The sequence below is a fragment of the Uloborus diversus genome, chromosome 2 (assembly GCF_026930045.1).
Source record: "Uloborus diversus isolate 005 chromosome 2, Udiv.v.3.1, whole genome shotgun sequence".
Lineage (NCBI taxonomy): Eukaryota > Metazoa > Arthropoda > Arachnida > Araneae > Uloboridae > Uloborus > Uloborus diversus.
Window position 1 is genome coordinate 127,913,039 of NC_072732.1, and position 14,251 is coordinate 127,927,289.

The 14,251-nt window shown below is 31.9% G+C and overlaps 1 protein-coding gene across 1 annotated transcript in view; it reads right to left on the reverse strand.

Annotated features, from left to right (window-relative positions):
• Positions 1-303: 303 nt before the first annotated feature.
• The window catches only part of LOC129216534 (forkhead box protein C2-B-like), a 31,810-nt gene continuing 17,862 nt past the window's right edge, over positions 304-14,251 (reverse strand). Inside the window, exons 4-5 of the mRNA XM_054850749.1 lie at positions 10,286-10,521; positions 304-567 (exon numbers count right to left, since the gene is read on the reverse strand). Of these exons, the coding sequence (XP_054706724.1) occupies positions 304-567; positions 10,286-10,521 (500 nt within the window). The remainder of the gene's footprint in view (positions 568-10,285; positions 10,522-14,251) is intronic.

Genomic DNA, 14,251 nt, shown 5'->3' on the forward strand with positions numbered 1-14,251 from the left:
TGGTCAGGTTCTATGTTTTTAAGCATGCTCTTTCAGAAAAAATAACTTTTAAAATTTCAGAAACGACGCCATTTTTAATTCACTGGATATTTTCAGCATTCTGAAAAAAAAAATAATAATAATAATTTTCTCCTACCTCTGATTTTAAATTGCAGTAGAATCTCAGAACAATTTAAGAAATCTAAATTCATATTCCATTAGTTAAAAGTTGCAAATTACATGCATATAATTTATCACTTATAACAGATGAATGTTAAAACAATACTGATAAAACAATGTAACAGTTTACTATGATCAACAATGTCATGCATCGCAAGTGGTGCCTTGTTCTGTCCCAGCCAATGAGGGATGGGCCAGTAATCGCTTAGCACTCGCATCAGAAGACGAGGCACGCTGGGCACACTTGTAAATATAATTAGCTTGAATATAGGATCTTTGAGAGGACGGAGCAGATTCTAAAGACGAGTCATCATCCATAGTTTCTGAATTTTTCGGTGATAAAGGGTTTATTGGGCTATCACTCATAAAGTGAAGCCTATCTTCACACAAATTTTCCCATATGCCTTTCTGAAAACAGAAGAAAAAAATAGCTATAAGATTTGAAGAAAATGTTCACATAAAAAATGCAAACATATTGTTTTGGGATGTAACGAACATTCAGTCACTAATTGATATTCGGCACTTCTACCGAATATTCGGAAAAAATGCATCTAGCTTATTATCGAACTACACTTAGAATAAAAATATTACTTTTAATGTAAGTTTTAAAATGTTTAAAATCCAAAAGTTAAAATTATATTTAACAGATTAGTATTAAAAAAAGTTCTTCTAACTAACTTTTACCATATTCAACAATTATGTCTACATTCAAGTTTCAACATTTATTTATGGCTTTGTGAGTGCATTTAACATTATAAAATAAAAGGAGCATACAAAACACATTTTAACTCAAAATGAATTTGATTTAAATAATAAACACTTTATTATAGAAAATTCATGCAATAAAATTAATGACATCAAAGGCAAAGGATTGTATTTTACATTCAAGAATATTAAATAAAGTATTTGCTAAAAAGTTAGTTTTTTATCTTAAAAAATCATTTGTCAGTTTTTTTAAAATTATGGAGCAAAAATATTTGCTTCTAAACCTTTTCTGACTGAATAGTAAAGTACACTTTTAATTGAATCGAATATTTCAGAAAGGGATTTCCAATGGATTTCCGTAGACTTATGACCTTTCTGAAATAATCCATTCAATTATCCTGAAAAAAAGATGGATGCATTAAAAAAAAAAAAAATCCAAACACAGCAATTCTGACAATGAAAAAGGGTTTTGAGTAGTCAGTTATCAGGGAGCGGCTCACTGAGAATGTTACAAAGTTTAATTTTGCAGACTCAACACTTGCCAAAGTTTGAAAATGAATATTCATTACATCAAGATTCAGAAAATAATTCTTTTTTACTAGTATGGAAGTCTGACCAACCGAGGCCTTCGAGATAGGAAGGCCATCCAACTAGCAAATGACGTCATCGTTCGTCGATCCACAATGATATTGGGAAGTGAGCACTTGGATTAGTATTTTGGTTTAATTTAACTATTTGGTTTATTAATTATTGTCTTCTATTATTTTAATAGCATTAAAAGTTCTATTTTTTCATTTGAAAACATAAAAAGGATTTGATAATCATACATTAAAAAATACACTGAGCTTAATTCATAGTATTTTACATAAAAACATTTATAAGTCTTACAAAGTATTCAAATAACTAAACACGATTTTATTTTACAATCATGTTAAAACGAAGTGATAAATAAACAGTTTTATTTTTCATTTGAATTTTTTTTTTTTTAACTAATCGCATTTTAACTACTTGTATATTGTATTGAAACATTAACTCTTAAGAAGTATTCAAATAAATAAATGAACTTTCATTTTACAATTACATCAAAACAAAAAATAATTTTACCATTGTATTTGAATAAGAATTAAATGAAATTAAAAAAAAATAATAATAAACATTTTTGCTTAAGTAAATGGGAAACATGACTGCAATATGTTTCAAAGACATAACATCAAATTAAAGTACACAATATCAGATTAATAATGTTAACCAAATCCTTTTTCCTTTTACATTCCTCCATGTATGTTGTGTAATTTGCGTGTGCTTGTTGTGCACATTTAATCATTTCTGGACCAATTGGTAACAAAAGCAAATGAGGATATTCTTTTACAGCGTCTTTAACTATAAGTATGCTGTTTAAAAATCTTTCAGTCCTTGCTGTCTTATTTTCACCAAAAAGATGCTTTGAAATGGAAAATAGTCTTTCAATGTCAGCATTACCATGTGATAATGCAAGTGAAGCTTTTATCACCTTAGAAACATTGGGAAACTTTAGAACATTGGAAGTCGAGTCCTTTTTTGAAATGTGCTGCTGCCAGTAGATATCAATGGTTTTGTGTTTGGATGCTTCATCATCTTTTTCCAGCTGCAAAAGTTTCCATTCATCTTGCAACCTATCAAGTGGAACATTAAAAGGCATGATTTTGGTAATCTTTATCAAATCCTTACAGCTTCTAGATTTACTTCTCTCTTTTGGATCCAAAAATTTGAAACTTTTCAGTAACCCGTTTGATATGCAACTTTTTTCTGTTATATACTTGCATGCAGTCACACAATGCTTTTTAACACCTCTTAAAAACATAACCTTTTCATTTTCTTTCAGTTTTGACAGTTCATCTGTCACCTATCCACTAACAACGAGATCTTCAAGAGGTAATCTGTTACCAACTGCAAACAGTTTATCCTTGTCTACGTTTGAAAAATCAACTTTCTTTATGACAGAGGCTTTTATAACTCGAGCCATAAAAGTTTGAACAATGGTCTCTATTCCTTGGTATAATTTGTGTATCATAAGCGCTTGGCATTGAAAGCGTTTCGTGAACTGCATAAACAAATCAGCAGATGAAAAGATAAAATGCAGCTCAGCTTTTATAGAAGGTCTTTTTAAAACATTTGCAACAGCTTTATATGACCTGCATTGCACAGCTGAATTCTTCTTCAAAGGCACATGTTTAAAAAAATAATACTGAAGAGCATCCCACTGTTCCAGTAGTCTGTTTGCTGCAGGTCCAAGAGTAAGCCAATGGGTAGTTGTGTGTTTCAGGAACTTGTGATGAGGTGTATATAGTTGAGCTTGCACTTCTTTGAAGTCCTCATAACGGGAAGGCTAACCATCAAAATAGCTATAATTACTAAGAAGAAGTTCAGATGCTTTTTCACCTAAATACTGCAATGCTTTGACATACGCATTATGCATTGCTTGAATACTGCAAGTACCAATATTTATTTGGTTTTTTTCTCGTGTCTCAAGGATAATAGTGTCAAACAATCTAAAAACCTTTTTATTAACATAAGGACCACCCAAAGGAAAGCCCGAGACATTTATTCATGGATACTTAATCTCGGTAAGTGCTTCACATAGCTTCTCAATCGAAATTTCACCAACTGCCTTGCACAAGAAGAAAGTTTTGAGATGCCTTGTTGTGATGCAACATCGGTTTTCAGATCAATATTTTGTAGTTCGTTGCAGTTCTTTTTTATCTTTGACATTGGTAGTTTCATCAAAGCTCGAAGTATAATAGGATAAACATGCTTCTTTTAACATACATTCCCGAAAATAAGGAGCAAGTCCATCTGTAGAAGGGATAGAAAGACTGGTTCTGCTCATAGGGTGCAACTGCAAGGGATAAAAAAATTCCCCGATAGCGTAGCTATTTTTCTTAAACAACAAGGTGGGGGGGGGGAGGCATATTTAAGGCTATTTTTTTAATTAATTTCACTGTTAAAGCTACCATTCAGATACTTTTCAAAGATTTAATTATTTAAAAAAAGATTCCTAAGAAGCATTTCAAGAAAGGTGAGAAAGGTGACAAAAGTTGCAAAAGGTGACTAAAAGTAACCAAATTTTCAAAAGGTGACTAAAGGTGAGAAAGGTGACTGACTCCTCGGCCTGTCTCCCCCATCTCCCTTAAAATTTCAAGGGCACAGTTATTTAACTATAGTCGTTGAAAAGCTATCATTACTATGAGACTATGATTCCGACCCCCCCCCCCTTCGGTGGGCATTCTCGAAAAATTACACAGGAATTCAACTTGAAAAACGTTAATTAAAGAATGAATAATACAACATCATAAATACTGTATGTTGTACATCAAAAAAATGTATTCGATATCTAAGCAGCCTTTTTTTTTTTTTTTTTTTGAAATTTGGCTACTTTTCCATTTTCAGCTTTTTCTGCTGCTAATGATTCTTGTGTGTGTGGGGGGGAGGGGGGCTTCAATAGTTCATCACTTTAGGCTTTTGAAAAATTATTTTAAAAAGCATTAATTGATGACAAAGTAACCTTTTTCAAAAAACTTTTCATAGAATGACCATTTTAGCAACTTTCTTCAATACTTAAAACCTCATATATGTTAAATTTAGATCAACATTTTGCTGAGTATGCTCTTTTAGAAATTCAGTGTGACAGTTTTGTAACAGGGGGAAGGGAGAGTATAACAAGAAGTCTGACATCACGCGTTGTTTATACCAATATGCTCATGTTGAACAGCGTTACATGTAACAAGGAGGGTGGGGGGATTTGTTCGAAATTTTGCAACATACTTTATGGATAGCCCCTTAATTCAATTTATGTTACAGTTTCAGAGTTCCTGAAAGCTTATTAACAAAAAATCCAAGGAGTTCAAAAAATATGTAGTTCAAGACATTTTGCCCTTTTTAAGCATAAACAAACAAGCATGGAGCATTTGGCAAAAACACGTTGCGTATCCACTGCTCAAAAGTAATCTTTCATAAGCCCAGAAATTATGAATACCTTGAACTCAACCACAATTTGTGCATAAATATCATAAAACTTAAAGACAACAGTGGAAAAAAACATATATTTTTTAAATTTACGCACAGAACCAGCTTGTTTGAATAACATTGCAGGGGCGTAGTTGGGGGGAAATGGTTGAGTATCGAAACCACGACCTCCGGCGTTCAAAGCTAATCTTCTACCTCAGAACTACGGAAGCCCATCAAGGAATGTTTTTGATAAAAATAACACATGCTAGCGTATGAAACAATTTAATCGAAACCGAAAATATAAGATTAGTTCAGTTAAAAGCCGGTTTCAATAAACTTGTTTACATACATATTAACTGAATATCAACACCAAGTTACGTTGCTTCTGATAGCAACAAGTATATTTTCAGAAAATTTTGACATATGTATATTGTCAGCTTGGAAAATCCATTTTGAATAAACGCGTGTACAAGGTTGAAAAAATTAAGACATAAAAAGTTGCAAGTTAACCATTTCAAATATTAAAAGCAGTATGCTGAAATTACAAATTATAGACAAAGATATCAGAAAGGAAACTGACAATTGTTTGTGTAATGGATGAAAAATTAAGTAACCTTAACTGCATGAACTCGAAAGCATAAAATGTAAATTTGTTTATCTGAGAAAAGTACTTACCTCCGAACTTTAAAATTTATTCCAGGGGCATTCCAAGGTATTTTTGACATTATGTAGAGTCCGTACCGTTTTTTTTGCCATAACTTTTTAATTTACCGTTTGATTTGTAAATTATTTTAATTTGAGCTGGCGTGTTGGTAGGAAAAGATCAAAATAAAATAATATGCTAATCAAACAGTAAATGAAAAAGTTATGGCAAAAAAGGTCACGTTATGGACTCTACATAAATGTCAAAAATACCTTGGAATGACCCTCCATGAGGAGCCCAACTTTTTTTTTTCGCATGCAGGTTGTTCGAAAGCTGAAATCGCTGACTCACTTTCACTCAGCAGACACAAGACGTAATTATATGTATATATATTTTTAATTGCCTCTACATTCTGATACGTGGAAAGGATGAGATAAATCCATCAGTATTGTATTCAAAAATGTGCATCCGAAGTTACATATTTCCTATTTCATCTATTTCAACCAGAGCAAGCAGCATTACTTACTGTTTACTGGTTAACTGCACTACTTTCAAAATTTCACGCCAAGTTCATAGATCGACGACTGGTGGCGTAACGAAGCGGGGGGGGGGGGGGGGTTGTCTGGCCTGTTATCACGTGGGTCTCGGACCAACACAAAAACACAAAATAAAATAATGTGCTAATCAAACTGTGCATTAAATAGTTACAGCAAAAAAGTCATTTTGCAGACTGTACGAATAAATTCATTAAAAGGTTAAGCAAAATTGAGTCCCATTCCCTCTGAATATAATTATCTTATATTATCAACTAGCAAAAATACCCAGCGTTGCCTGGATCAGTAATAGTTATGAGAAACAATCGTTACTTGTCCTTGTTTTCTGTTTTGAGCGAAAGAATTTAAAACAAACCTTTTTGACGTGATTAAAAATAGAGCTTCTTTCTTACTCATAAAACTAAAATAGCAATAACTATAAAAAACAAAATAGTATTCATTTAGAAACGAAAGCACGACGTTTAAGCATATACAAATTTGAAGAATTTCCAAAATATGAAATTAAACTTTACATGTTTAAAAAGATTTATCTGTTAGTACTTTTTTTTTTAACATCTAAAATCTTCTCTGTATGGCTATTGATGTATGAACTGTTTTAAAAAATATAGCCGCCCGTGTTCCCCTTACACTTGCTTTAGTTATTTTGGGAAATTTCAATTATTGTGGGCACTTGGTGCGGTTTAAAATGTTACCAAATTTGCGAGAATCATTTTGGGACACCTTGGATAATACTCCCTCTTCTTACTAATTTTTATTATAAAAATATTGTCGCCAGATGCTGAGATACTTTTGGTCAAAATAAAATGGCGCTAAACGGTTTCATCCGAAATATTTCCAAAATAAGTAGTAAAATTTGGCGATTGTTTGAAATTGGAAGTTTTTTTGCTCTTTATGGATTTGCCTAATTTAGTTGCTAGATTATTTTACACAGTAAAAAAAGTTTTTTTTAAAAAGATTCTTTGATTGGCGATATTTTGTTTACATGGTGGGCTGAGAAACATTATTACGTAGCCTTTTGCTTCCAAAACAGCAACAGTTGAAAAAAACTACCAAATGCATCAGCTACTAAAATCTTTCTGAAAAAATTTTGGCGATATTTCTGCTGGTTGCTTGGATAGTGAGTAAGTGTTCAATCCGCGTAAGTAATAATAAAAAAACCGTTAATTACGTTTAAGTTCCGTTTAAATGGAAAATGATCAGCCAAATCCATTTATTTTTAGCCAATCATGTGGAAAAACGTTACTTTAAGATTTGACTTGAGAAAAGTCTCAAAAAGTCAGACGAAACGCGAAAATATTCAACAATACAACAATTCTAGCTATCGACAGGGAGTTGAGATAATACACTAAATAATAAATTGAATTGATAAAAGCCTTCGAACAGGGAACAAAAAAGCTCATAACTCGTTTTATATACAACTTAGAAACTTCGAACAGATGCTGTCTTCAGCAGAAAAATTAGCGCTTTCGATGGACACATAATGTTAATATGTGCACATTTTTTTCCACCCCCTTATTGGGCCATTTATGCGAAAATTGGGACTAAATTTGGAATAAAAAAGGAACTATCAATCGGATTTTTTTCGAACTGGCCTATAAACCTTCCTAGTACCAAAATGAACAAACGGTGAAAGTTTCAGCAAAATCTGCCTGGTAGTTTCTGAGATCTTAGGGAACAAATTTACCAACATCCATTTTTATATATATAGATGTGTTTTTTTATTTATTTATTTTTTATTTTTTTAACAATTTTTATTTTGAATTCAAAAACTAAAATTTTAGAACTAAAAACCTTTATGAACACTGCAGTATTATTTTCAATGATTGAAAGGTACTTAGGAAAAGATGCGCAAGTAAGAAAAATTATTTTCCTGAAAATTATTGTACCACATAAAATCATTCAGCTGAACAATATGAAGTTTCTGTCACAGAATTATATTTCAAGAATCCAACGATTGTATCAAGTAATAACAAGATCTTTTGAGTGTGATTATCTGCAAGCAAAATGCGGCTGAGAATCACACAGTAACATTTTCACTTGGAAGATAACACGTACCTTTCATGTGAATACACAATGCAAAAATAAAATTAAAATTACTCCCCCCCCTCAAAGTATTGTACCGATAGCGGTATTGCAATATTTCATTGTTGAATGTTTGGTAAAATTTTTTAAATCAAAGAAGAAAGAAATGTATGCAAGAGTTTAGGTCTTACTAAGTTGAATTAGACAGCACTTCTACCTCCGTAACTGGTATAGCTCACTAGGCAAAGTATGAAACATAGTCCATTAACAGAATAGAATACATATAATCTTTTATGAATACTACCATAATCTGAACACTTTGTTTGATCCCATGAATGCTCAGAATAGAAACAGTCCACTGTAAATATGTAGGAAGTATATTTAAATTTTCTTTTGTAATCAATTAATTAAATTAAAAATAATGTAAGCTAATCTTTGGTAATGCAAGCTATATTCACTTCAAACTGCACAAAATGCTAAAGCATATTTACAAGATGCCAAAGGACTCATATCTCTAACACAGAAAGCAATTTCCTGAGACTTAAATGTCAAATGTTGGCATGTTTCTAAAAAATAGATTTTTCATTAATTATATTAAAATTAAAAATAAAACAAACTTCTCTTTGGTAACATGTGTTACAATAACTTCCAACTGCACAAAATATTAAAATGACAAGATGTAAAAGGATTCAAATCTCAAACGTGGTAAGCAATTTTTCGCAACTTGCATTTAAAATGCTAGGATGTTTCCAAAACTTAAGATTTTTCACTAATTATATTAAAATAATGTAATAAAACAAACTAATCTTTGGTAGTACTGGTAAAATATCTTCCAACTGCACAAAATATTAAAATATTTACAGGATGTAAAAGGATTGAAATCTCAAACACAGAAGGCAATTCCCCACAACTTACATATCAAATGTTGCCATGTTTCCAAAAAATAAGATTTTTTTATTAATTATATTAAAATAGAAAATAAAATAAACTAATCTTTGGTAATTCGATCTTTGGTAACTTCAAACAGCACAAAATGCAAAAAAGATTGAAATCTCAAACATGGGAAATTATTTCCAGCGTTGCACATGCTTAATGTCTGCTAAAAGAAAATTATTTCCTGATTTATATCAAAACAGAAAATGAGAAGCTAATCTTCGGTAACATACTTTAAGGTAACTTCCAGCAACCCAAAGCATTAAAAAGGTGCGAAAGGATTGAAATATCTTTAAACAGAGAAGCAATATTTCGCCAATATGTGTTCAATGTAATACACCAGACAGCCCGGTTATAACACCCAGAGACTGTAGTTTCGTTTTTATTGGAACTCCTTAGTCTGGAATAGTGAATAACCAAGCTGGAGGCAGATGTCATCTCACTGGAGCTGAGCGTGTCAACAAACTGGTAGATAAAGTGAATTTATCACACCAGCGACTGTCGGACGCATGATGTGGTTCGACTCATGAATTGAAGGCAAAGCTTGGGTATTTAACTCGGTTGTTCATTATTCCAGACTGAGGAGTTCTAATAAGAATGAAATTGCAGTTTCTGGACATGATAACCGGGCAGTCTGGTATATTGCATGCAGTTCTCCCATAGCCTTGGCTTAGGGGCGGTAAGGCAAAATATTGATGACTATGATCAAAACAAAGACCATATTTCTTGGTGATCACTATGAAAACTTGGGACAAGCAATGCAAGTTCATATTCGGATCTTATGAACTTATGGTCAAGTGCCACATGAGATCGACTATTGCGGTTCAGTTTTTAAGACTGACCAATCGCTGGGGATAGGTGGTTTTAACCACTGACATTCCCTTAGAAACTATAAGCTTGCGCTTCAACATAGGAGATTGCTAAGGGAAGAAAATTTGTTAAAATACCGCAGCTTGTCTTCGACAGATGGGGCGATGACATGTTTTAGGGCATTAAAATAACGACTTGTAAGAACTAATAAGACTAAATATAAAAGTAAGGACTTGTAAGGTGCGTACGAACTCTTAATAAAATTAAAGGCCGAAAATGGAAAAAAAAAAAAAACCTAGCAGATACTGCACTTATTTTCCCATGGCAGCAATTATTGGCTGAGTATCAAACAGCAGGCATTTTGATTGCCATTATGCACATAACAGGTAATCCTAACAGCAGCAACATTTTTTATTGTTGTTGGGGTCAAAAGATATTTCAGTACTAGGTAATATAGATAAACAAAGAAACAAACCTGGAGATCAAGCTCTGGTAAGCATGAATCCATGTTCACAGAGTCTCCCAAAGAAGGAAAGTCATGGTTTAACAGATCATTTCCTAAGGTATTAATATGGGGCTTAACATCCTCATCCTCTTTTTCCTGTTTGATTTCTTTGATTTCGCACTCTTCATCAGAAATACTCATATCTTCCGTTTTCACTTCACTTTCATTGTTCTTGAGTTCTCCTTTTTCTATCAGTTCCAAACGTTCTGCAAAATGTATAAAAGGGAGGAAAATTTATATTAAGAGGAATTTATATTAAGTGGGGGGGGGGGGGTGCATTTGGACAATCAAACCCAGGTATCAAGTTATTTTTAAAACGTCCAAAGACAAAAGAAATGCTTTTGCATCCACTTTAACATACATATTTATACAAACAAAATTAATATACAGCTTTGATAAAATAGTTCTGGATCCAGACATAAATGGATATTAGTGTTTTTAATTGTACAATTCTACGGGTAACTGACTGACAATTACAGCAAGATTTGTTGACATTCAGATATACATTGCACAAAAGATCTTTTCCTCTGGACTATTGTGTTTTTAAGCTGAATTTAATAGTATAATTCCCAAAATATGTTTTGAATGACTTTAAAAATTTGTTAAAAGCAAGGTAGGTAACTGATTTGGCATTTTAAAATGAAGCTTCTCAATCTTTTACCATGCTATCAACATGTTTTTAAAAAATCATCTAAAATATATTTTGAGAATTATACCATTAAATTTCAATTAAAAAATACAAACATCCAGGGCTAAAGATCTTTTGTACAATGTATAAATTGTGCTGAATTCTATACAGTAGCATTGGAAGACGGAGACAAGTATGGCGGTTACTCCAGGTACCAGTTTTAGAGGAGTCACAAAAATGTCATGGTCTGTATTAGTCCATATGCTCATCAAAAAATAACACAAAATTTACATGGGTTCTGTAAGTTTTTTTTATGCTAATTACATAAAAATATGTCTGCATGATATCAACTTGTTAAAATTTCGGTTGGGAATTTAGTTGATTTTCACGAACACCCAGGAAGTATGAAACTCCCAGAAAAGGAATTTCCTCACCTTTGTTCAGAACATTTTGCATTGTATCCATGACGTGGTCGTGAGTTACCTAAAATTTTTTTGAAAATAAAAAGCTTTTAAATTTGTCTAGTTTAAACCTGTGTTTGTTTTTAAACAATTTTGAGTCAAGAAAATAAGTTTTCCCCATGCTGCCCTTACCTAAGTAAGAGCATGACTAATCATAAGTAACAAAAATGAATAAAACTCACGAACCTGCATTGCAGAGCCCTTATACAATAGAGGATTTGTGAAACATTGCACAAGTTTCATAATTTATTATTAGAGTTGGCATATTTTTGCCAAAGGTAGGGGGGGGGGGACATTCCTGGTTAAAAAAAAAAACATTTTGCCAAAGTGGCAAAAATTGACGTGCTTCATTTATGGGGATTGACTTTAGCTGCATTATTATTTGTAATTTTATCTCTAATCTAATAATTTTAATGTTTTGAACTAAAATATTCAATGCATCAATTAAACAGTAATTAACCTAACTGTTACGTTTGTACTGTTTATTAAAGGTTTTGTAACCTTTACTGTGTCAATTAAAATTGTACAGTAATTGTGTCATTAAGAAGACATGATCAATGTCACAACTGGGGGTTTGCAAGCAAAGCAAGCAAGGGGGCAGGCCCTTAGTAGAATACAGGGCTCCCAACACATTTTAGCTTCAGAAAAGGGTAAAAGAGGACCATTTTCAATCAAAAAGGGGACAAAAGAGGACCAGTTAGGATCAAAAAGAGGACCTTGGGAGGACCACTCATAGTTAAACTCAGGGAAGCACCAAAAGGCAAATTAGTTGCCAGCTGCTAAATTCGTGAACATAATTGGTTAATCAACTATAATAATGATACAATTCCTTTATCACCTGTGAAACTGATCTTTTTATCCGTTGAATAATATTATTTACACAAATATTTGGATGGGGGGGGGGGGGGGTCAGCACTTAAGGCAGCCTCTTTAGAACTAAATAGGCATAATGATACATTTTGACTTGAACCAGGGATGCTGGTAGTCTCACTGAAGGATAGATGAAGCTGCGCTTCATCTTTATTTAGTTGAAAATTATTTTATATGTTTTTCTGTCTCGTAATGCTTCTTAATAGCGTTATATCTCTCCTCAATCGATATTAATCTATCATACACCAAACAAAAAACGTTATTCTCTTGTTGTTTTCTCCAGTCTCTAATTTTGTTCCCATCTTCATCAGTTTCATCTAACTATTTGCTGAGAAATTTGCACTTCCCCATGACTCACAGTGAAACCAAAAAATAATTGTTTTGATTTTGAACAAAGCTACAACTGAGTTTATAATAAAATTATTTTATATTTGAATTTTAAATTTAATCTCTTATCACAAAGTTCATACCCTTTAAGGAGAAAAAAAAAGCACTTTTCAAGAGTAAAAAAAATATTTTTCAAGGTACTACCGTAAATTCACACTATAAATATTACATGCAGGTTTCATTTAATGCTAACGTATAAATAACAGAAAGTAAGATAAAAAATATAGGAAAACAAACTGCTTTTTCTACAAGAGACACTTTGATAAAAGATCTACTGTATTGAAAGTTTTCCTAAAAATGTCTGAAATGCTTAATCACAAAAAGAAGCAGATCACATAAGGCTTATAGTTTTGCAATTTTCATTTTCAAAGTATATTTCAAGAATCATAAAGCTGAGACTTAAAAAAAGAAAAAAAAAAACTCCATGATTGCAAGGCCATGAGTGTTTTGAACTTTTATGGGGGGGGGGGGGACTAATTCCCCTCTTTAGCAGGCAGCATGACAATGACATGATGCACATAAATCCAACTTTATAAACTTTTATAATTCAACTTTGTTTCAAATACAAACACAAAGTTAAAATGTTATGCACTCAATTGTTTACATTTAATATCCCCCCCCCTACAAAAAAAACAGTAATAACCGAAAATAAGCTAATAATAATTAAAATTAAGTTTGCAAAACTAGAAATTTGAATTAAAAACAAAAAATTATTATTATTTAGTTATTTAAATAAAAATTAAAACGAGTTAATCTAATGTAGCATGTCAAAATAACTTCAAATTGCCAAAGATATAAAAATATTTATTAAATGGAAAACAATTGAAAGCTCAGATAAGCAAATTTTCACGAACCAAGTTCAATTTTGGCATGTTTCCCATAAAATAAATTTATTTATTTCCTACTAAATTAAACATAAAACATGTTAATCTAAGGTAGCATTTGGGAAAATAACATTCGATTGGGCAAAATATTTTCATGATGCAAAAAGATTGAAATTTCAAACACTAAAACTCATTTTCGGAAGTTCGAGTAAGTTCAATGTCGCCATGGTTTCCAAAGTAATTACTTCGTTAATTATTGAAATTAAACGAAAAAAAGCTAATCTAAAGTAGTATATGTCAAAATAACTTCCCACTGTCATAAACATCAAAATATTTACAAGATGCAAAAGGATTGAAATTTCAAACGCGAGAAGTAGTTTAACGCGAAGTCCGAGTAAGTTCAATGTTGTCATGGTTTCCAAACTAATTCCTTTATTAATTATTGAAATTAAACGAAAAATAAGCTAATCTAAAGTAGTATATATCAAAATAACTTCCCACTGTTAAAAGCATCAAAATATTTACAAGATGCAAAAGGATTGAAACCTCAAACACGAAAGCAATTTCTCGCGATACTGCATATCGAACATATGTTCAGAAAATTGCACTGATGAAATATTTTTAAAAGAATTACAAGCAATCTAAAGTATGCTTTAGATTGCTTGTAATGATTTTTGAAAGAATTCAAGCAATAAAGAAACTTTTTATATTTTTTTCAAGCACTTGGAAAATGAACTCTTTTTTTTTTTCCAGAACTTTTCAAGGG